The sequence below is a fragment of the Schistocerca gregaria genome, chromosome 2 (genome assembly GCF_023897955.1).
Source record: "Schistocerca gregaria isolate iqSchGreg1 chromosome 2, iqSchGreg1.2, whole genome shotgun sequence".
In the NCBI taxonomy this organism is placed as follows: Eukaryota; Metazoa; Arthropoda; class Insecta; order Orthoptera; family Acrididae; genus Schistocerca; species Schistocerca gregaria.
Genome location: NC_064921.1, coordinates 383772480 through 383796543, shown reverse-complemented (window position 1 = coordinate 383796543; position 24064 = coordinate 383772480). Strand labels below are relative to the sequence as shown.

Here is a 24064-nt window from a genome sequence, read left to right as displayed (position 1 = left end):
TATACACACAACGACTAATTTTGACGCTAAACCATTCCTGCTACTTTGCTGTTCCGTTATTTCCAGACAGCCTACACCATCACATTGTTTACATTTCGCCACTTTCTTTAGCTAAGAAGATAAGATGCCCACATCAACAACAACAAATCCACTACCAACGGGGTCATTGTTAACACAAAAATTTCAATCACCAGGAGGCATCCCATGTGGGAGATTCTTCCCTGATGAACTAACTGATACATAGGTTACTTTCAACAGTGTGGCTCTCTTTGTTTGTGAACTGGTTACCATGGAATAGTTCGTATTTACTGCACTCTGCAGGATATGTACTTCCACAAATCTATATAGCACTTCGGTAACAAAAATTCAATAACACGTGAACAGACTGCTTCAGCGAAATAAAAGAAATTATAGTAAAGATAATCATTTACGGACAATAGAAACCTGCACTGGTGCCAACATATGCAATGTATCATACATATAGTTGCTAGAAACAGAACGTTCACAGTTCTTTCCAAAATAATACTGGTTTCTGTAACAGAAATAAGGTGGGGGGGGGGGGCCTTGGCGGCATACATGACTGTAGCTTTAAATTTGGTATTTCTAGGTAATTTTTCGCTTGAAACCCTGTAATGTATACAGCAATCTAATCAGGAATGAGGAAATGCTATAGAATTTAATGAAGTCATAAAAAATTCGGTTTTGTCATCGTTTATAAGTACCCTGTATCCTGAAGGTACGCTATTTAGAGCCCATTTTTACTGGACTTTCTTGCATAGAATTATCGTTCGTGTCGTATCGCTGGTTTTGACTTTCTTCAATGGGCTAAGGCTACTGAATAACGATGTAGACTTTGTCTTATGGGACATGACTTTTGAATCATCTCTAAAAGTAGCTAATGCTCTCTCGGTGTGAAATTGAGTCTTATCTGCTGACGATTAAAAGTAGTCTTATCGCTACTGACTGTACTATGCAAGACACAGTTAGGATTTCTGGAGGTTTTCGATATTGTGATTTGTCAGAGGCATTTGGTTGCGTAAATCACAACATCTTGTAAGCAAATTAGAATGCTGTGAGTTCACTGGCAGTGCTGAAATATTCCAGTGCCTTGCAAACTAGACTCATATAGTGTCCCTGCCGGGACCAGTAAATTAAGCTATCGCTAATCACCACGCTGGAACATAATTAGAAGTGGTGTTCCACAAGGACCACGGTTTCTCTTTTGTACATTAATGACTTATCATCAGGTAGTAATTCAGATTTCAGTACTTTACTTTCACATTTATAATCCATTATTTTATCCTTTTTTACAGTTTCAGGTATCCATTCTGATATCTTAACAGAAGGTATTTTACAGTACTGACTTTCTGTAAATTTTGTACAGGACCCTCTCTTGTTAAACACATAGCATTGCTTTCACAACCCGCGCCCCTCTTAACGTTACTTCCTTTGACTACTCTAAATGATTCGCTCCATTCAACAGTTTCAACATTTTATGCCGTTTACATTTTACGTAACTGTTATTCTACATTATTAGTGTTTCAACGAGAATTTTTACATTATTGTTTGTTCTATGATTTAAGCTCGACGTCTCTTATTAAAGTCATCACATCCCTACAATCTCCTTCCTGCTTCCTTTGCCCTTCCAAAATCATCCTCACTCCATTTCTCCGTATCCTCTCCACCTACCACCGACATATACACTGATTTAGCTCGACTTTGTATTAGATCTAAAGATCATCCAGAGTGATCGAAATATGAAATTTAAGTAACAATGTGCAACTGAGTCAGAACAATAAACGAGAATCATCTTAATTATCTGAACAATTGATCGAGCTCACAAGACGATTATGTCGACTATAACGAGAGATTATTTTATTTGCAGATGAGTGCTGCAACAATTAGCAGGCCAAGCATAGTTTTAGATAGCGCTACTACTAACAGTTTCATAGACATTAATAAATGGCTTACAGCCAGCTCATTTTCGTTAAACTTCGGAAAGAATATGTGCTGTTCAGAACATGTAAGAGGTTCCCAACCAGCACAAGCATAAAGTAAGAAGAAGTGGAGATAGAAGAGGCTGACAGTATTAAAGTGGTGGGGTAGAAACATGATACTAAATTCAGTTTGAAGGAACATTCCACAAAACTGGTCAGACGTCCAAACAAATCCTCGTTTCCAATGCGAAAGTTATCAGACATCCCATTATCCCTTAACTTATCACATTCTGAGATAACGTTTCCCGTAAATCAAAAGCTTTCAGTGTTAAAAAGCGTGTAATGCGCATTATTTATGGAATTATTGTAGACCATGCGTTGGTATCCTCAGGTTCTATTCATTGCCCAGGAAATACATGCACGAGCGTCTCAAATACAGATAGATGCTGTATTGGAGAGAAAAATGCTCTAGTCGACACGACGAGTGGGGTTGCTTCAGAAACTGCTTTGACCATCGTTGTAGCAGCAGAAAGTATGATACCAGGACACTTGATGAGCGTCGGATTTTGGGCATTCAATGTGCTGGAGACTCCACCTCCTACCTCCTATGGAGTGCAGCAACTACGATTTTCCCATATGACCATGACGGGAGGCGGGGGGGGGGGGGGGGGGGGCGTGGGGCATAGTATCTTAGTATCTCTATTGGAGGTAAACTTGTGACAGCCACAGCTACCGTCACTAACAACGATTTGCTAACAGGGTAACCGTCGGTATCCGCTTATTAGAGAGCAACCAGAACACAGAACATAAAATCAGAGTACGACAGGAAACCAAGCAGCAGTACAACTTAGCATTTTGCTGTGGGATACAAAAGTCTACATCACAAGTGAGGAACTGTCTATTTTGTCCAAATGGACATGGTGTCATTAATTCTTCTAACTGTATCTTGTCTCCCACTGTGCATTTTCAGTAATAAAGAGCTGAATTTTGGACATGAAAGCATAATGTAATGGCTTGCCGATTTTTCCCACAGCCTCCAGGGTATCTGTCATTCCCGTCACCATTCAACCACCTATATACGAATTAGTGCATATCAGATGTATAGAAAGGAAATGTTATCATGCATCAGGAGGTGGAACAACATAAAAGCATTGATGTTTCCAAGTACTGAAGTGGGTCAATGTTTTGGAGCACTTACTATGAAAATAGCAGTCACAGCAGACAAACTACACACCAAGAGAACTGGCGCCAATGTGTTGAACTCGACGGTATCAAATTTAGGTTTAATCATCCAGAGTTAAGTTTCTCGAGATTTACATATACAAATAAAAGTGACCCAGGCAAGTGAATACGATTGCACATTAATGTATATATATAAACATGCCTCGTTGTGTGCACAGCACGAGTAAGCCCGTCACATGATCCACACTGGCTCAGAGCATAGTATGGGCAGTGTCAGTGTGAGTGGAACAGTGCAAATGAGGCGATGGAACTCACAATGAATCAGTGATTGTTCGTTGTGGAAAGTTATATGACATCAAAGTCGTGGGAATGGTGTGGTCAGTTGTCCACTGAGAAGTTTGACGCTTAGTCCGAAAAGGGCGTCACACTGGATCTGTTTTGAACAATCAAAAAAGTGTTCCAAACCAAGGCCGGAAAGTGCCCCAAGAGATGATTGGTAGTCACTTTCAAAATAGTCTGTAGTCAGATTAGTATTGTATTTCCTTTCCTCTGTTGTGTTTCTCTTTACCCTGGAACTCTGTTCTCCAGACCACTTTTATTTGTCCCAGATTGTATCTCTTAAGGAGATTTGCAGGATGATTCTTCCCAAAGTCGAAGTTCACTTTCCTTACCGATCCATCTTCAACATGAGCTTGTGGTCTGTCTCTAATGAAACTGTTTTCGGTGGGAATTTAAAATCTAATCTTCCTTACTTGCTACAGTTAGTGCTGTTTGTGAAACAATGTGATAATTTATTAAGTAAAGTATCCATTTAAAATCTAAATAGAATGAGTCAACGTTAATCAGGAGTTCATCATTAGTTTTATAAACCACATTTTAAAATACACTCCTGGAAATTGAAATAAGAACACCGTGAATTCATTGTCCCAGGAAGGGGAAACTTTATTGACACATTCCTGAGGTCAGATACATCACATGATCACACTGACAGAACCACAGGCACATAGACACAGGCAACAGAGCATGCACAATGTCGGCACTAGTACAGTGTATATCCACCTTTCGCAGCAATGCAGGCTGCTATTCTCCCATGGACACGATCGTAGAGATGCTGGATGTAGTCCTGTGGAACGGCTTGCCATGCCATTTCCACCTGGCGCCTCAGTTGGACCAGCGTTCGTACTGGACGTGCAGACCGCGTGAGACGACGCTTCATCCAGTCCCAAACATGCTCAATGGGGGACAGATCCGGATATCTTGCTGGCCAGGGTAGTTGACTTACACCTTCTAGAGCACATTGGGTGAAACGGGATACATGCGAACGTGTTAGAACAGCAAGTTCTCTTGCCGGTCTAGGAATGGTAGAACGATGGGTTCGATGACGGTTTGGATGTACCATGCACTATTCAGTGTCCCCTCGACGATCACCAGAGGTGTACGGCCAGTGTACGAGATCGCTCCCCACACCATGATGCCGGGTGTTGGCCCTGTGTGCCTTGGTCGTATGCAGTCCTGCACGGCGCCAAACACGCATACGACCATCATTGGCACCAAGGCAGAAGCGACTCTCATCGCTGAAGACGACACGTCTCCATTCGTCCCTCCATTCACGCCTGTCGCGGCACCACTGGAGGCGGGGTGCACGATGTTGGGGCGTGAGCGGAAGACGGCCTAACGGTGTGCGGGACCGTAGCCCAGCTTCATGGAGACGGTTGCGAATGGTCCTCGCCGATACCCCAGGAGCAACAGTGTCCCTAATTTGCTGGGAAGTGGCGGTGCGGTCCCCTACAGCACTGCGTAGGATCCTACGGTCTTGGCGTGCATCCGTGCGTCGCTGCGGTCCGGTCCTAGGTCTACGGGAACGTGCACCTTCCGCCGACCACTGGCGACCACATCGATGTACTGTGGAGACCTCACGCCTCATGTGTTGAGCAATTCGGCGGTACGTCCACCTGGCCTCCCGCATGCCCACTATACGCCCTCGCTCAAAGTCCATCAACTGCACATACGGTTCACGTCCACGCTGTCGCGGCATGCTACCAGTGTTAAAGACTGCGATGGAGCTCCGTATGCCACGGCAAACTGGCTGACACTGACGGCGGCGGTGCACAAATGCTGCGCAGCTAGCGCCATTCGACGGCCAACACCGCGGTTCCTGGTGTGTCCGCTGTGCCGTGCGTGTGATCATTGCTTGTTCAGCCCTCTCGCTGTGTCCGGAGCAAGTATGGTGGGTCTGACACACCGGTGTCAATGTTTTCTTTTTTCCATTTCCAGGAGTGTACATTTATTTCGGAACTGTGGTTCAATTCTTTGTTACTGCATGCAACCTAAAGACGATCACATAAACTGAACCATCACATAACGTGTAATTATACTTATGGAAAATGAGCTTGCTGAAACTGGTAACATATTGAGACATACCCTCACAACCAATTCATAGTGTAGACTAGTTAATGTTCTCTCAGGCAATGATGGTCAACAACTGACATTTAATATGTCAGTACATCATGCCATTATGAAATGCAGCAGTAAAATTTAGGTCGGTTGTGACATCGAGGTCTAAGAGGTGGATAGAGTGCATTCATAGAGAATAAAAGTAAGTCATTACAGGAATAAGAAAACCTACACACCATACATCATGCAGTAATTTATTTCACTACGAGTAGCAAGTTAGTCATTTTTAAACTAATTAACTTGTCACATGGGAATTTAGTGGAATGGGGTTTTGTCTGAGGTTTGTGCAGAAGTGGGGCATAATGAACAATATTATTTTATTAAAACAACAAAATTTCAACAGAACATTAAACACCTTGTAATAAAACAAATATACATTTTTAGGCCAAAAGAATTTCAAGTATGGCTAAAATAACTAACAGAACAATTAAATATTTAGCGTTAACATAAAAAACTCAAATGTAAACTAAATTCAGTCTTGCACTCTTGTGACCAACTGGGCAACAACAAAACAAATTGCAATGACAATTGAAAAGCTTACAGTGTGAATGACTGCTTTGTATTATTTTGGATCAGTTCGATGACCTCTATATAGATCTAGATCTACTCTTGTTACTATCTCCAGACAACTACGAAACTAAATACCAACAACACTGCCAAGCTACCAATGCTTATGGCTAAATAACTTTTGATACAGTTGATACATGCGAGATGATTCATTTAAGATAATAACAGAGTAAAATCCTAATACACAGGATTGAACCACTGGTTCAATCATATTAACTCAATAACACTTGAGAAAGATCTGATTCACGCTAATAGCGAAAAACGTAACTTGTGGTTCATATATTTAGTCCACCCCCGGTAGATAGAAAAACTGTTATGCTTGCCCTGTCTGGTAAAACACACTGCCACACCTCTCATATGCCACAGATACAAACAACTCAATAGTTTAGACTCATAGTCTCCCATGCGGGAGGTTGTTTACAAGTGGCTACACTCAGTGCACATTTGCATCTAATGTTGTGCAGGGCCTTGATCATAAAGCTAACAGGCTACCACCGTCAGCTGCGAAAGCCCCCAGGTTGTGCTCCTTATGACCAGCAGAGCGCACTCTTCGACTCCTCTGAAAATTCTCTGTGTCAGTACAGGTAAAGGCAGTAACCATTGCACTTCGTTGGCGCCATAAGTGCCATCTAAACACTAAAAGGATCGATGACTATGCACCACAGGTTCTGACCACAGACAGGGCACTGGCGGTGCCGCAGTTCTCCATACGCCACAGTGACTACTGACAACAGTGCACAGATATCACGTGTGAACACAGTGACATGATGATCTTTGAGATCTGTATTTGAAGGGGAACAGGTCAATGCAGTTCTCACTACTTGTGCTGTTCACAATGGTTTAAGCTGTCACCATCAGCGCGGCAAACGTGGATCACAGCGTTCCTTGCTGATGTTTTAGTACTAGAGCAACGCTGATGTGTCTGGCTGGGTATGGTGGGAAATTAGGAATGCTATGAACTACAGATTCGTGGCAATACTTGCTTGCTTTGTATGATCCCATGAATCAACAAGTTAAAAATATCACCTTTTGAGAAAGCATTAGGTGGAGCTAAAAATAAAATCCAACTTTGACAATTCTTTTTAATTTTTTTTACCGTTACCAATACCTATTCTTAGTAAACAATCAGTACATAATACTACTAATATTAGAAGTCAAATCAATGTTTACCAAGAATTAATGCTTGTGCTAAAAGGGAATGAAATACCTGGTTTCACATTTGATCAACATTTTTCCAAAGCATATCACTAGTGTTATGAGGAATATTTTTAAGTTTGAGAGTGAATTTATGAACTTCGTGTTTTCCAGTTACTTGGACTCAAACGAAAGGTACATGCACAGGGCATATAAAACTTAAAACTCCTACGAGATTTGCTGAAAATCTGTAACAATATTTTTACTGACAGCTGGATCTATAATATTCCATAATATTTTAATTATCAAATACAGTTTACATAAAATTAATTTCTTTGACTTCTTCATATACCCCAGAGACATCACTGACTATGCTCTAAGGGATTGTGGTATGAAATAGAATGTAATATTCGCTGGATTAAGACACTATATGAAAAACAGAACTTTGAAGATAAACTTAGATAGAGACTTTATAGGAAATTTAACTTTTTTATTTTGTGACACATTGATTTTTATCTTCTAGTCTGCACTGGGTTGCTGGGTAATTGATACATAATCTTGCTTCATTACCTTATTTCTGTGAGATGTTCATTAATTTTGTGTAACAGATCTAAATTATGCAGTCCATTTGTCATACCTTAAAGTACTTCTTCCACTTTTAATAAAGTGTTCATAACTCATCTGTTACCTCGTTTTTTTAAATTTTCTTTACATTTGTTACAGGCTCAAGAGTATGTAACAGTGGAAATACAAGAGGGCACCCTGAGGGGTCAGATGTCGAAAACATGGACAGACATTCCCATGTTCATGTTTCAAGGTATTCCATATGCTGAACCACCAGTGGGAGATCTTCGCTTCCAGGCAAGTATACATGTTTCTTTTTCCTATGTTGTATATACGAGTAATGGTACTGAGTACATTCTGGCACTGTCTCCATTGCTGCTAGATTTACAATGGCCTCATCCTTCCGAATTGTCAAATTTCTTCCATCCCATCTGCCAACCCATCCCCTCTCCCCCAATCCATCCCTCACTCCTATGATATCATAGTGGCCACGGACCAATTGCCCTATGTGGAAACCACAAGAAATTCAAAAACTGATGGGAAATGAAAAAAAAACTTTGTTCTTCTCAACCTTCTAATGTCACGGATTCAACCTTCTAATGTCACAGATCAATTGTCCTAAATATAACATTTCGGGAAGTTCAAAATTCGAAGATGGACAGTTATCCTACAGGTGTAAAATGAAAAAAAGTATCCAATTTGGCGACCCAGCATGGCTGACCTACCAACACAGGCGCAGCCACAATGATTGACAGGTTTTCCGTCATATCTGTCACATCTAAATATTGGATGATTGACCTTGTAAGGGATCCGTGATCCCACAAACATAGAAGCTAGTATCCGACGCCCAGGTCGATAGTAGACAGGAGTCGATTGTCAAGTGCTGCAGGAGGCAGTGAGACGAGTGTCGAGTGCGGAGTAGTACTGGAGAGGAGAGCCTGGAGTGAGCTGTACTGTTGGAGAGGCGGGCAAGAATGGTGGTCGAGTAAATTCACCGAAGTGTGACAGATGAGCGCGTCCCCCTAATCGTCGTGGGGTGGACCCTCATCGACACCGATCCGCGAGTGATATGACACCAGAAGTGACAAGTGCCGAATTTCGTGTTTCGCGTCAACCGCGTCGGCCAGAAACAACCATGGATTGCAGTGAGGATTGTTGTGGATATAAACCCTCATTATTGCGTGAAACAAAACACCTAAAATCAGCAACCAATAAGAGATATAACCGTGATTAGACGTGTAAGGCGAAGGTAGCAACTGCCTCAGAATTTGTGTGTTCGTAGAAAATACAATACAGTTTGTACATCGCACCCTTTGTGGTCCTTAATAATAGACAAACTTTCTATCCTTGCACTATTCAGTTGCAAAGCAGCCGCACTCGGTTGAAATACTCCCCAAACGACAGCAGAAAAACCGATAGCCTTTCATCCATTAAGCACACCGTCATATAATCATAATAATTAGCTGTTTGGCGGCTTCGATAAATTACACAAAATCCAATAAAGGAAATTTAATCGGGGGTGTTTCAACCTGAGGATAGTGCCTTGGTCTTATGACAACAGAATCCATGATGGTGGACCTGAGGAGTCTTGTGCAACTTCCCTGGTTGTCAGATTTTCCAGCTGAATAGCACAGCCTGCATGGTTGCCAGACCACTTGGACTAAGCTTAGAATTTGGTGTAAGTTTAAAATAGTGTGATATTCAGAAATCATTGGTTTTCTCTACTCCTCTCATGTCCCAAGTTTAAAACTCACTCAACTTTCATGTTTAAGGAATTTCAATCCTGATTTTGCAACCCAGGAGCTGACTTGCCCTAAGTTTAAGACTAGTTGTCTGCGTCACTCTCTCTAGCAGCCATCTACTTGTGAAGCACTGTGCCATGTCATCCACTGTGAGTCATCAGTCACTGTGACAACCACAGCAGTGTGCTGTATGGAAGCTGACACTTTGGCAGTGCTGCTGCCTCTTCCTACCTCTGCCCAGACCATGTGATATTAGAATGCCAGCTTCCCATCCCACCTCACTGTGTGCTGTTGGTTGACACCTGGCACTGTCTGACATACCCCAATGGCTGCGACAGGACACAACAGCTGGGTAGTGGCGCCTAATCCACTACTTTTTGCTCTGCCGAATTAGAGGTGTGTGACGTACCAAATGCGCGAGTCTGCCAGTGTGCTGATGCCTATGAGATCACAGTCACAGTCCAGTCAGAACTTCCAGAGAATTTGTGATATTATATATGCCTAACATAAACATTATTTCTCTCATAGACAAATTGAAAACTGTAGCACATTCCAACTAGAAAATGCACTTAGACATGCTACTTCTGTTCTACAGTTAGTAACTTGGAGGGATGTCAGCTCTTTATATCTGACCTGTTTTCCAGAACAAAAAAATCCACTTAGTAGGTGCAAACACGTTTTTCTCCTCCAGACAGAAACCTGTATTTCACTCAGCAGTAGCTGTACATAAGAAAGCCCTTAGACAAGCTGTTTCAGCCTTACAGCCTGCAACACTACTTACAGCAGACACACGAAAATTCTCTCATCAGGAATGTGAAGCACTACTGTCTAGTTACTCCTCGCGTACAACGGACGAATTTGGATACAATGAACACAAGGCAATTCGAAAAATAATAAATGGAAGTTGGAAACATTCCATTGCGGTAACTAACGAATACTTTGCTTAGAAACTTGTGAAATTCAGTGAGTGAATAAAGAAGGCTGGAAATAATAATCGTACATCAACAGCTCTCTTATTAGACCATCATCCACCTAACAGTTCATAGAGACTTGTCGTTTGTGTGATGCAGCTGACATGTTTGTAGTTATAGATTCATTCCATAGTTTCAAAGAGTAAGAACCACATAGATTTGTGGTAGTAGTTTCAGTCCAAAGATTTCAACTGTATATCCCCAAAGTTACCCTCTTGATGGCTGTGTGTTGTGTGCTGTCCTTAGGTTAGTTAGGTTTAAGTAGTTCTAAGTTCTAGGGGACTGATGACCATAGATGTTAAGTCCCATAGTGCTCAGAGCCATTTCAACCATTTGAACCCAAAGTTACCTGAAACACATCAGCCACACCACATTTTTTCTACAAAGTTACCCACATTGTTCTGTCAAAATATTACTTTATCAGCTTTCTTGGAGTTCAGGCCAAAGACTAATTTGTTGATACAATCTCCACAGTAGTCTATTCTATGCAACCTCTACTGCAAACTATGTCCATTTGAACCTGCTTAGGTATTCGTGTCCAGGACTCCCTCTACAACTGTTAGGCTGCTCATGTCCCTCCATTACCAAACCTATTACCCGTGATGCCTTCGGATATTTCCTGTCAACTGGTCCCTTCTTTTAGTCAAGTTGATCTCCACAATTCTGTTTAATACGTTCTTATTACTTATTCTATCTACTATTAGCATTGTTGCACATATATAAAATCACATTTTAAAAGCTTATGTGGTCTTTATGTTTGAACTGCTTATTGGCCATGTTTCACTTCCACACAAGGCGACAATCCATGTAAATACTCTCAGCTAATCCTTCCTAATAATGAAATTTGTATTACATGTCAAAAAAATTCTTTTTTTCAGAAAAGATTTCCTTGCTATCCCCAATATGTGTTCTGTATCCTTTCTGTTTTGGTCATAATTGATTACTTTGCTGTCCAGTTAGCTAAACTCTTCTTCTACTTTTAGTGATTCATCTTCCAATTTAATTTCCTGATCATCACCTGATTTAATTCCTCTACATTCCAGTGAGCATACTGTTATGTCATCAGCAAAGAGAGAATTTTCTCCATGACTGACACTATTTGAAAAGTTATTAATGAATGAACCAGAACTCCACTTACAAACATTCAGAGGCTCTTCAGGTAAACCTTCTATGTATTTTGGTGCGGGGGACCCACAGTCTTCGAGGGTTGTTACACAACAGTGCAAATGTCAACGGTATGCGTTGAGTGTCTCGTTTACATTCGTTCACAGTACCTGCTATTGCCAACAGTGATTCCCTCTTTAACTCGTTGCCCTCAAGTGTGTATTCAGTACTGCTCTGTTCTGTCTAGGACTTTGTTTCTCCGCAATGTTAGTTGTGGTTTGACAGTGATAGACAGCAGTGCTATGTCTAGGCTTAGTGATGAAGAGCTGACATATGTGGGCTTCGTTTATTGGCTCATTAAGTACAATTGCAGAGTGGCATAACGGTTGTATTCTGAGCTGTTCCAGAACCGACGGCAACGTTACAGTACTTTTGCACCTCCAGAAGATTGAAGCATTGCATTTTCTTATGTGTTGTCGGTATTGGTGATCGAATGTTACAGATCCTCTAATACTGTGGAGTTATTTTCACAGAAACAAGCGTGACTGCGATAGCAAACCAATTAAATAATAATTACATTATTACCCTGTAACGAACCGCTGGAGACCGTAGGTTTGTTATATCTAAATACTTAAAGGGTTCCCTGAACAACCTCTGACACTTTGTCAATGGAGTTCCGGTTCACCTTGTATGCCTACGTTTTGTACCATATCTGCTTTACGCCTGCTTAGGTGAGTGATAACGTGCTTGTCTCCCAAGCACCGGACCCGGATACGATTCCGATCCGGTCGGAGATTTTCTCCGCTCGGGGACTGAGTGTTGTGTTATCCTCATCATCATTTCTTCCTCATCATCGGCCGCATGTAGCCCAACGTGGCGTCGACTGAAATAAGACTTGCACTTGGCGGCCGAAACCGAATGGGACTTCCCGGCCGCAATGCCATAAGATCATTTCGTTTCGTTTACCATATCTGCTAATTGTGACTGAAATCAGTTGTCAGCTACAACTCTATTGCATGGTGGTTCTAGTTTATTCAGTAGAATATTATGGTTAGTACTATAATCATCCTCGGAGACATCTAAGAATATATATGTGACTTATTCAACCTTGTCAAGAGTGTCCAGTGTCACTTTTGTCAATTCTACTACGATTGACTCTGCACTTCTACAACTTCTGAACCCAAGCTGCGACTCACTTTCTATTTACTAAAGCAATTTGTCACTCTCTTTATCAGATACATTTTCGAATTTTTCATAAAGAAGACAGCAAGGAAACAAGCCCCTAGTTTTCTGTGTCTACCCTGAAGCAAACCACACCTTCGAACAGCTTCATTTAACAACGTTATTATTACACTTAGGTGACTAACGTTATGAGATACCGATACTGTCTCTGTCTGTATCGCGTACAAAAAGGTATAAAAGGGCAGAACACCGGCAGAACTGTCGTTTACACTTAGGTGATTAATGTGAAAAGGTTTCCGACGTGATTATGCCGCACGACGGAAGTAACAGACTTTGAAAGCGGAATGATGGTTGAAGCTAGACGCGTAGACCATTAAATTTCGGATATCGTTGGAAAATTAAATTTCCGCGATCCACAGTGTCAATAGTGTCCCGAGATTACCACATGTCAGTCATTACCTCTCACCGCGGACAACACAGTGGCCGATGGCCTTCACTTAATGACGGAGACCAGCGGCGTTTGCGTAGAGTTGTCAGTGCTAACAGACAAGTAATACTGCGTGAAGTAACCGTAGAAATCAACGTCGGACCTACAACGAACTTATCTGTTACGGCAGTGCGGCGAAATTTGGCGTTAATGGGCTATGATAGCAGATGAGCGATGCGAGCGCTGCCTTTGCTAACGGCACGACATGAACCTGCAGCGCCTCTCCTGGGATCGTGAACAAATCGATTGATCCCAGACGTCTGGTAGGCAGTGACCTCGTCACATGAATCCTGTTATCTGCTGATAAGAACTGATGATAGTGTTCGAGTGTGAAGCAGACCCCGCTTAGCCATGGACTCGAGTTGTTAGTAAGGGACTCTGCAATCTGGTGGTGGCTCAATAATGCTGTGAGCTACGTGTATATGGAATGGAATGGCCCCTCTTGGATGTTCGACTACTTTGAGACCATTGTACTCCACACATGTACGTCGTTTTCCCAAACAACCAAGGATTTTTTTTATGGATGACGATGCGCCATTTTATTGGGCCACAGTTGTTCGTGACTGATTTGAAGAACATTTTTGACAGCAAATGGTTTGGCCGCTCACATTCCCCGACTTGAATCCCATCGAATATTTATGGGACATAATTGAGTGATTAGATCGTGCACAAAATCGTGCACCGACAAGACTTTCGCATTTATGAACGACTATCCTATCGAACATTTGTGGGACGTAATCGAGAGGTCAGGTCACACAAAAAAACCTGCACCAGCAACACTCGCATTTATGGACGGCTATAGAGGTACAATGGCTCAAAGCTTCCGCAGTGGACTTCAAACCCCTTATTGAGTCCATGCCCCGTCGAGTTGTTGCACTACGCTGAGCAAAAGGAGGTCCGACACGATATGAAGAGGTATCCCGAGACTTTCGTCACTTCAGTGGATGTTCGTTAATTCACTGTTGTCTTTAGCTACGTATTCTTCATAATTCTTAAGATTTGCTCTAAGGCGCTGCAGTCACGAGTCACGGGCTGTGCGGCTGGTCCCGGCGGAGGTTCGAGTGCTCCCTCGGGCATGGGTGTGTTTGTCCTTAGGATAATTTAGGTTAAGTAGTGTGTAAGCTTAGGGACTGATGACCTTAGCAGTTAAGTCCCATAAGATTTCACACACATTTGAACATTTTCTCTAAGATGAAACAGATATTTACGTATTATGAAACTTTCTCTTTTCCTTAGCCACCAGTGAGTAAAGCTGCTTGGTCTGGCGTTAGAGATGCACTGGCGGTAGGATCGATGTGTCCTCAACTTGATAACAATGAAGCGTCTGGAGACGAGGACTGCCTCTACCTGAATGTCTTTGGTCCAGAGGTAGGCATAATTAAATAAAAAACTGCTACTGCATAATTTACTAATGTGATGAAAAACTGCCGGCCGCGGTGGTCTCGCGGTTCTAGGCGCGCAGTCCGGAACCGTGCGACTGCTACGGTAGCAGGTTCGAATCCTGCCTCGGGCATGGATATGTGTGATGTCATTAGGTTAGTAAGGTTTAAGTAGTTCTAAGTTCTAGGGGACTGATGACCACAGCAGTTGAGTCCCATAGTGCTCAGAGCCATTTGAACCTTTTTTTAAATGAAAAACCGAATGATACTTTAAGTTTAATAACGAAACAAAGCTATGTCAAAGAATTCCTTATTAGATTTTATTACTCCTCTAACACGACTCAGTACGATGATTTTCTACATTTATGCAGACAGCCCTGCAGAAAGAAGAACTAAAACCTGTAATGGTATGGATCCACGGTGGATGTTTCACATCAGGCTACGGTCAGGGTGCGACACCTAATTACTACGTAGACCAAGACGTCATCCTCGTCAGCATAAACTATCGTCTCGGACTCCTGGGTAACAAATATTTTTATCAACGTCACCTCTTACTTGAATGATAAAAACGGTATGAGATGATTTTTCGTTACACATCTAGGTCAATGAACAACAGAAATTCCGTTTGTCATTAATGATTTATTTTGTATTTTGTGATAAGCAGTGTTTGTGAAGTCCTAGTTATCCTTTATACACAAAATGTTTTGCTGAAATGTGTGACGCCACCTTACATCTGAAACTGGTGTTATATGCCACACATCATAGAAGTAATATTGTGCTGGTACATACGCTTGTTCTTAGCTGTAGAAAGCACCAATATAAAAATTTCTGCAAAAGTGATCTGGCGTAAACTACCTCTTTTAGGAACTTCGCTCTCCTCACTCTGTTCATTACCTTACTAAATATCTTTATGTTATACAACGTCCGCTGTGTTTCTAAATACATCACTGACAAAACAAAAAAAAATCCGTAGGTTTCCTAAGCACAGGGGACGAAGTCGTCCCAGGAAACATGGGCCTTAAAGACCAGACAGAAGCACTTCGCTGGGTACAGAGGAACATAGCAGCGTTTGGTGGTGACCCACAAAAAGTTACCATTTTCGGCCAAAGCGCTGGAGGAGCATCTATCCATTATCACGTCGTATCTCCGCTGAGCACAGGCAAGTAAAACTTTTCAAACACTCTACTAATTTAATCTTTCAACTGATCGAGATTTTCAAAAATTATACGTTTGTGTCAACTACTGCGTAGTCATTAAAATTTATTTATTAATCACATCGAAATTAGGAGTCGTAGTTTCTTCTCCGAGTAATAATCGTTCATGTTATCTCGCAAGCATAGCTTTCACGAACGCAGCACGGCAACGTAGTCTAAAATATCAATTAAAACTTCCGCGCAAAGACGCCGTGGTAGATATATAAAAGTATTCCTTGACTTTTCCTCTCCGACTGCGCGAGACATCTCACCGTTTTATCTCCGATGATATCTCCCACAGTCGGAGACGAAAGTCAGGATATACGTTCGTATATGGACGACGGCCTCTTAGCCCGGAAGTTTTAACTCAAGTGAATACCAACCGAAAAGTCTGTATCGTATGAATAAATCTCAAACTATATAAATCTTCATTAGATGATATACTATTAGATCGATTTATTACTGAAATGTGCTGCTTTCCAAGAATAACTCCTCAAAGCCTTACACGTTAGTCCCATACTGGCTGCAAAATCAATCCTGCTACTCTCTGTAACAGTAGTAAGAAACTATTGAGTGACAGTAATAAGTAGCAAAGACGATAAAATGTTTCATCAAATTTTAGTTTCTATCATTACCATATAGCACAGTGACTATAGTTCTGACGTATTCTAGTGTAACATACCATGAATACACCTACAGTCACAACGTAAGTGTATTGTGTCACGTACCACGTAAAAGCGTCTGACATGGAGCTTAAGTAATTAAATGAATATCATTTTAATTATCTTTCATGATACATTACTGTTGTTGTAGTTTACGCTAGTGTAGATACTAAAACAATAGAATAATCATCTAAAATAATTTCCTTTTCAGTTAAGACCAATTCATGTACCGGCTACTTCCTGTGTACGAAGTTCTGGGAAGAGATTTCTCTCACTGAAGTGCCTTATTGTTTCTGTGCACTAAATTTTCGTTTGTAATATAATTATATTGTACTTCACAATGGCTTCAGGTTTCAATTGCGTCCTAGTTCCAGGCCTTTCGGTTGCATGTAGAAAGGGAAGTTTATCGTCTACGGTTTCTATTACACGTCGATGGTAAGAGGTAGGCTGCTACTCGTGACGTGTTGGCTAAGTTGCTTCTGCCAAGTGTTCGTTACGTCTAATGCTAAATCCCTCCCCCCCCCCCCCCCTGCTTGCCCCACGCGTATTTACTCAGTGTGAAAGCCGTCCACAACTACTTTGAACTGAGAACTTCAGTTCCACACAAGATATATGAAAAAGAAGTTAATGACCCTTATGTTGCTTAGTTGTGAAGCTGTTGCTCTACAAACGGTACTCCACAAAAACTGATTTTTGCCTGTCACGGCCGGTAATCTGCTCAGTCACTGTGTCGTGCAGTGATTTTAGCTACTTGAGATATTAATGCAGTATTGTCTCGCTGACCACATGTAAAACCGTTTATCAGCATCAGGTCTGGAGAACGGATTTATCGAGCACGTCGCACACTGCAGCATTTCGAAGACGTTTTGAGTTCTCTGGCGAAAGGTAGTCACGTTTGGTTTTCGAATTTAGCTGCAAGGAAGCTATCTTCGTTTCCTTTAACTCATAGTTAGTACAAGCCAGGGCTACCAATACTAGTTCATTTATGTTTATTGGTTTCAAGGCGAAGAAGAACTGTATGAACTGCTTAAAATAGCATACAAGTTTGAAAGACGAGAACTTATCTTTCTTCGAGAGATTCTGTCAGTATTACACTGCCGGCTGTGGCGTCCACGTTTGTTGCGTCTTTCGTCCTTTCGTTGCCAGGGATGTGATCTCAGGGAATATAACCAATTGTTTAGGCACCTACGGAAGTGGGAAGGATTGGGATCTTACGTCCTTCCGATGACGAACTAATTATAGTTGTCTCAAGGGATCGGGTAGAATAAACAATTGATTCATGAAACCGTCATGTATTTCTACTTTTACGATTTATACCAGCGGGAACAGAAGCTAAGCTTTAATCAGTGGTGCTGCTCGTCAAGCCTTTGCATTATCATGCAATATGCCTCTGATAGATTATCAAAAAAGGGACGAATGCCGCAAACTTGCATTTGGCGGGGAATTCAGCAATGGTTGTATGAATGTGTAACGTCGAGTAGATGGGTAGGTAGCAACGTAGAATATCAATTTAGCCCTTATGCTCTGGTAAGAATTTAGCCTCCAATCGCTGATGATGCTGACTCTAGAAACAGTAGGTAATGGAGGACATACCACTCGTATCACACTGCGGTCGTACTTATAATGACAGGGGGAGTGCCCTCTTATCAGACCAACGCGCACGCTCATAGTTTTCGCATTGCGCAAATATCTCTCCAAGGTAACACAGCGAGAACTGACCCCAATAGGAAATTGGCACACATGGTGGTATGGAGCAGGACCAGGTTTGCATTTACAGAAGGTTCTACCACTCTTTAGTAAGAGCACATGCAAACAGTGTGGAGCAATATCTCACGGTATCATGTATGATCGTAAGTATGAACTACAGTAGAATCAATTTGTAGCTAGAAGTCGTTGTGCAAGATGCCGAAAGCATTCTGCAAGAAAAAGTGGTCTGAGCTGTGTTGTTATCGTACAAGGTCTTACGAATCACTACAGTTAGTAAATACCATATAACGAGGCAAATTTGCTGCTGTGATGCCTGGATCTTGTCCAATTATACTACTGAGAAAGCCGTCCGGGGTGGACGATCGGTTCTAGGCGCTACAGTCTGGAATCGCGCCACCGCTACGGTTGTAGGTTCGTATCCTACCTCGGGCATGGATGTGTGTCATGTCCTTATGTTAGTTAGGTTTAAGTAGTTGTAAGTTCTAGGGGACTGATGACCTCAGAATTTAAGTCCCATAGTGCTCAGACCCATTTGTATTTTGAACTGTTGGGAAAAAAATGGTAAATAAGACACTAAAACAACTTCAGTTTTGCTATCTGTCAATTCCACTGCATAATACTGCCTGCCATTTGTTATGTTGAAACTGCAGCAGTGCACGTTACATCTGTGAAACTTGCTGCAAAGGGTTTCGAAACACTTTACGTAAGGACGATAAATACGTACTTCACTGGAAACGCGTGTCTGGTTTTTGTGTTAGCATTGTGTGCGATTACAGTAATTCATTGGAAAATTTTGTTCCTCACCAGGTCTGTTCAAGAACGCAATTTCGATGAGTGGATCATCGTTAAACCCGTGGGCGTTTTCGAGAAATGCAACAGACAGAGCAATTCGATTTGCTCAATATTTGGGATACACAGGGAAAACTTCAAGTGATCTTGTAAATTTTCTGAAAAATGTGGATCCCTCAACGCTAATAATGGATCAAAAGGTGGCTCTTTCGGAAGAGGTATGTATATGACTTGAATTGCACTGTTACACTCAATAAGATAGCTTCTGATATCATCGTTGATTATTTGTAGGCACAGGTAAAAGGGGGCAATACAGAACAATGAAGCGACCAAATAATCTTAACAGTCATACACTCTGCATAACATATAATAAATAATTCATTAATAAACTTAACTTGATTGTCATGATTTTCGTTGCTACCGTAGTGAATAAAGAGTAATAAAACTTATAATTGCAAGTTAGAGAGGTAATGCAAGGCCTAACCTAAGATTAATTACTGCCATGTTCATGTCAAACAAATCCGTCACAGTTGCAATGTGCTTTCATTGCTCGAAGTCTTATATGGATGACGTCGCTATACACTTCCACCGTTTCGGGGTCAGCCTCATCATGAAGTGTTCCTGAAATACAAAGTAAGACTATTTTTAACCTATTCCCTTAAATAATTAAAGTATTTAAGAAACAAAAATTAGAGTCTAAATAATCAGATCAAATGATAAAATTAGCCCACCTAGCAATAGTAGGACGTCATGTCCATGCCCAAACAAAAAGCAGATAACATTTAGCGCTTGTGAACTGTCGTAACCCGACATAATTGGTTCACTTAGAGGGATGTTGAAGAACTATAAGCAATGTGTCCCTCTCAGGCCAATTTTTAATTCTATAGGACGTCCAGGTCATGAATTGACTAGATACCTTAACAGCGTCCTCAGCCATCATTATTATTACTCGCAGCGTCATTTGGTTAGGAATAGGAAAGAAATTATACAACTCTTGCAAGCAACTAGGGTTCTTTAGAAAGCTACGTTTGCTTCTTTCGATGCTGAGAGCATGTATACTAATATCCCCATACATGAGGTTCCCCATACATGAGGTTCCCCATACATGAGGTTCCCCATACATGAGGTTCTGGACTTATAGACAATAATTAAGTAATTGGTAATTAAGATGAAGAATATATTAAAGAGCGTTGTAAGTTACTCACACTGCTGTTGAAACATAACGATTTGAGGTTTGGAGAAGAAGAAGGACAGCAGAATGTAGGTTTGCCAATGGGCTCTCCGTTAGCCACTACATTAGGCAACATTTAACGTCACACTTGGATGGGAGATATTATTTGATAAACACCCCTCAGTACAAAGACATAATTGTGCAATGTAGGAGGTATATCAATGACGTTATTGTCGTTTTTGATCGATTACAGGGACCAGCCTTTAGATTTGCATAAGGTCCTAAATAATTAAGCACATAACACAGATTTACTATGGAGTTCTCACGAGATGGTACTTTCTTATATTTCGATTTGTTATTTAGTTTCCATAATGAGAGGATTATGTTTAACATTTATTGGAAACCACCCACCACGGAAACGTTGATACATAGCTCCTCCACGCCCGATAGAGTACATAACGCCGCGTCCTTTGTATCTATGCTTCACAAGTTACATGAAGTCCCACTAAATAAGAATGTCTCTAATACTGAATGGTGCACAGTAAAATTCTTACCTTACAGGAATGGATACCATGCCAAGATTGTGGAAGATATCGACAAGCCATTGGCAAAAAAGAGTGGAAATAATGAGCTTTTAGACAGAACACTCGTTGCACGGAGTGTGGGAAAGCGTTTGAATAAAGATATATTTCACCACCAGTTGTTTTCTTACTGATTGTTTGAGCACTGAAATGCTAGGAAGGCTATTTTTAATGACTTTGTCATGTATTTTACTTCCAATTTCAAATTTTTAAATTTTCTGACTGCTTAAAGGAGTAAGTAACAAATATTTTTTTACTTTAGATTTCAAATACAACAGGTCGTAGGGCTAAGACCCTGAAAACGTGGTACTGTTAAGACTTAGGTAAGTAAAACATTATGCCTCGAGATGACTGGGTGTTTATGTTGTCCTCATAATTTCATCATCATTCATGAAAGTGGCGAAATTGGGCTGAGAAAAGGTTGGGAAATTGTACAGGCGCTGACAATCGCGCTGTTGAGCGCCCCACAAACCAACCATCATCATCATCATCATCCTCAGTAAAACAGTAAAAGCATTTTACACCTGTGGCGTGTTTGTTGACCATGGACATGTTGCTGAACAGTTGTGGATGTCCCACAACAAAAAATTATGCAATTTTATTATTTAGTCTTAAAAACTACTTGGAAAGCATTCTTCTGAGTCATTCACCGTCTCTTAAAGTCTCATTAAGTCATTCATCTCACAAGTTTCCATTAAACTTATCTAGCAAATTATAGTCAGTCACCAAATTTACCTCACTTCTATTATGCATCCCATTTATTTATTTCATTTTGTGGCAAGGCAAGATGCATCTCTTCCTCTCTTACATCAAACATGGTTTCTACGCGTTTTAAATCAGTTCATTATGGCACACCCTTTATAAGACGTCTTTCATATGCCAATCTTGAACATGACTGTTAACAGTAACTGTAACTTTCCTATTTATGAATTACACAGCCATTCAGCTTCCACAATTTGTTTTATTTTAGAACTGAGCCACGTTTCGATAGAGCTAAGGCTATCTTCTGTAAACAATTTTTTTACGTAAAAATTGATATCTACCTTCCACCTGCAAATGAAAAGTTGTAAAATAATAACTGTTATTTATTCGGATTATTTTTCGTATAACTTTTAAGTGCATCAACATTACATCCATCACATGTTAAGGAACTCAAGTCAAATACAGACAATGTGAATAAAATATCCGTTAAAACTGAAAGAATTAAAACCTGTGTAGCTACTGAACAGACAACCGTCAAACTAAGCACATAGAAACTAACTCCAGCGCTTACACAGACTGTACTTTCCTACTATTATGAAGTAGTAGAACAATAATGGAAAGAAATTCTAAGATTAAAAGGAATTAAAAGGCACCACATAATTTTAAATAGGACTAACTACCATATTTTGACAGTATAAAAGCAATTAAAATCTGTATTAACATGAAGAAGTACGTAGGATGTTATTCAAAAGAAGTGAAAAATTGTTGATCTTGGAAAACGACGTTACATTAAGTAAATAACAGTATCCTCTGGCGATAAATTAGTCCATCATAGAACTAATGCACACTCATGAGATTGAAGAAAAGTATTACGAAAAGTGCCTGAGGGAAATAACTCTTCCGAATAGGAAGTGATGTTGATGAACAAAGGTACCGATGTTAGACGATAGTGAGCAACGACTTGTAGCCATTAAGGGGGGACCTATGCGAAATTGAAATACTTCGAAGAAAGTTTTGTAAAGTCCTGAGTGCTCAGGACAGTGTAACTAAATTGGGCACACTTAAGAAATTTTATGTACATACACATTTAAGTTTTCATGATTATCAATGTTACACGGTTTTAATTATAAACAATTTAATTTTTTCAGCAAGTTGAGTACCACTGTTTCCTGAAAAATCTCTCAGAACAAGGTTATTGGCTTTTCGTACGAACTTTGATCTACAAATATCTGTATAACAGAATTTTGATCTCTTCTGTTGATTCAGTTTTACATCTCTTGAAATTGCACCAGATTTTGGGCCCTCTCTTACATAAATGCCTTAATGTTGCATAAAATGAAAATTCTTTCCAGTATAATATTGACAAATTGCACGTCAAATAGAAATACTGTAACGCGCTGTATGAGGAGAACTTTTATAAAGTTTCCAAAATGTAACTAAAATCAAAGATTTGGCACTTTTTATTAGGCCTTTCCGCATGTGGGTGAACTAGTGCAAACTAAAAGCATATTTCTCTTAAACATGAAGGAGACGTTTCTTTATCTTTATGTTTTTTATTTTCAAATTGGGTAGAAAACGTGGCAGCTGCATCAATTCTCTTCTTGAACCATTATTATTGGGCTAGTTTCCAAGTTGTCATTATAGCGGAGAGAAGGACTACACTCCTTTATCCTTTTAAAAAGTTTACTGGAACGAAGCATGGTGCAGACGGTAGTAACAAATCTACATAAATCTTTCGTAAAAGTTACTCCTTTGCAGCCACTTGTAAACAAACACCATAAAGTAAAGAATACAACGTTACTAGCAGTGATGCTATTCCGTAGCCTTTCTGATACACCACACTAACATTCCCCTCAATGTACTGCGTAAAACTGTAAGAAAGCGTCGTAGGAATAAATAACATAAGCAAACAAAGAACAAGAAAGGGGCGGGCTACTTGGAATCTTTTGTCATTAATAATTTTTATCACACTTTCTAGTGAAATTGGAACATAATATTCAGGAATTTAAATTGCTTTCCACGTAATAAATGAAGAGTAAAAAAAAAATTTTTGTAAATTTTGATGGTTTTCACGTGCGTCCGCTCTTAAAGAGGTTATAGTTCCTCAATTACAGTTGTTCGTTTAAAAGAAGGCCACCTTCCTTTACCGTGTGTCTGAAATCCTCTGTTCCCTCCAACGTATCAGGCAATTTCTTTTTTTTAATGCAAAATCTCATTTTCTTCAACTCTTTTCGGATTATGACCTGACGTTCAGGATTGTTCTGTTTCAAAATTAAAATGCACATGACACAATTTATTTAATTTCAAAAGCATATGACAAGCCTTTTCACTAAGGCTGTCTTTCTTTCTCAATAGTTTACATATTCTCTGTATGTCCATCTTTTCAGAAAAGGTTGCGGGACCCGGCCGTTCTGTACAGAATGTCAAATCAAACACATTTCAGTCGTCAAATTTCCAAACTGTTATTTTACTGGGCTACCAGTTTTGGCGATATATTGTGCCATCCTCAGGCTGCCTGGTCGAAATTCCAAACTCGGTTCCGGTCAAATTAGTAGC

General features: G+C 40.5%; 1 protein-coding gene across 1 annotated transcript in view; it reads left to right on the top strand.

Moving 5' to 3' along the window:
- Positions 1–24064, top strand: part of LOC126320847 (cholinesterase 1-like) — a 196981-nt gene that overhangs the window by 7570 nt on the left and 165347 nt on the right. Inside the window, exons 2-6 of the mRNA XM_049994126.1 lie at positions 7998–8135; positions 14561–14692; positions 15075–15225; positions 15677–15862; positions 19073–19272. Coding sequence (XP_049850083.1) covers positions 7998–8135; positions 14561–14692; positions 15075–15225; positions 15677–15862; positions 19073–19272 — 807 coding nt within the window. The remainder of the gene's footprint in view (positions 1–7997; positions 8136–14560; positions 14693–15074; positions 15226–15676; positions 15863–19072; positions 19273–24064) is intronic.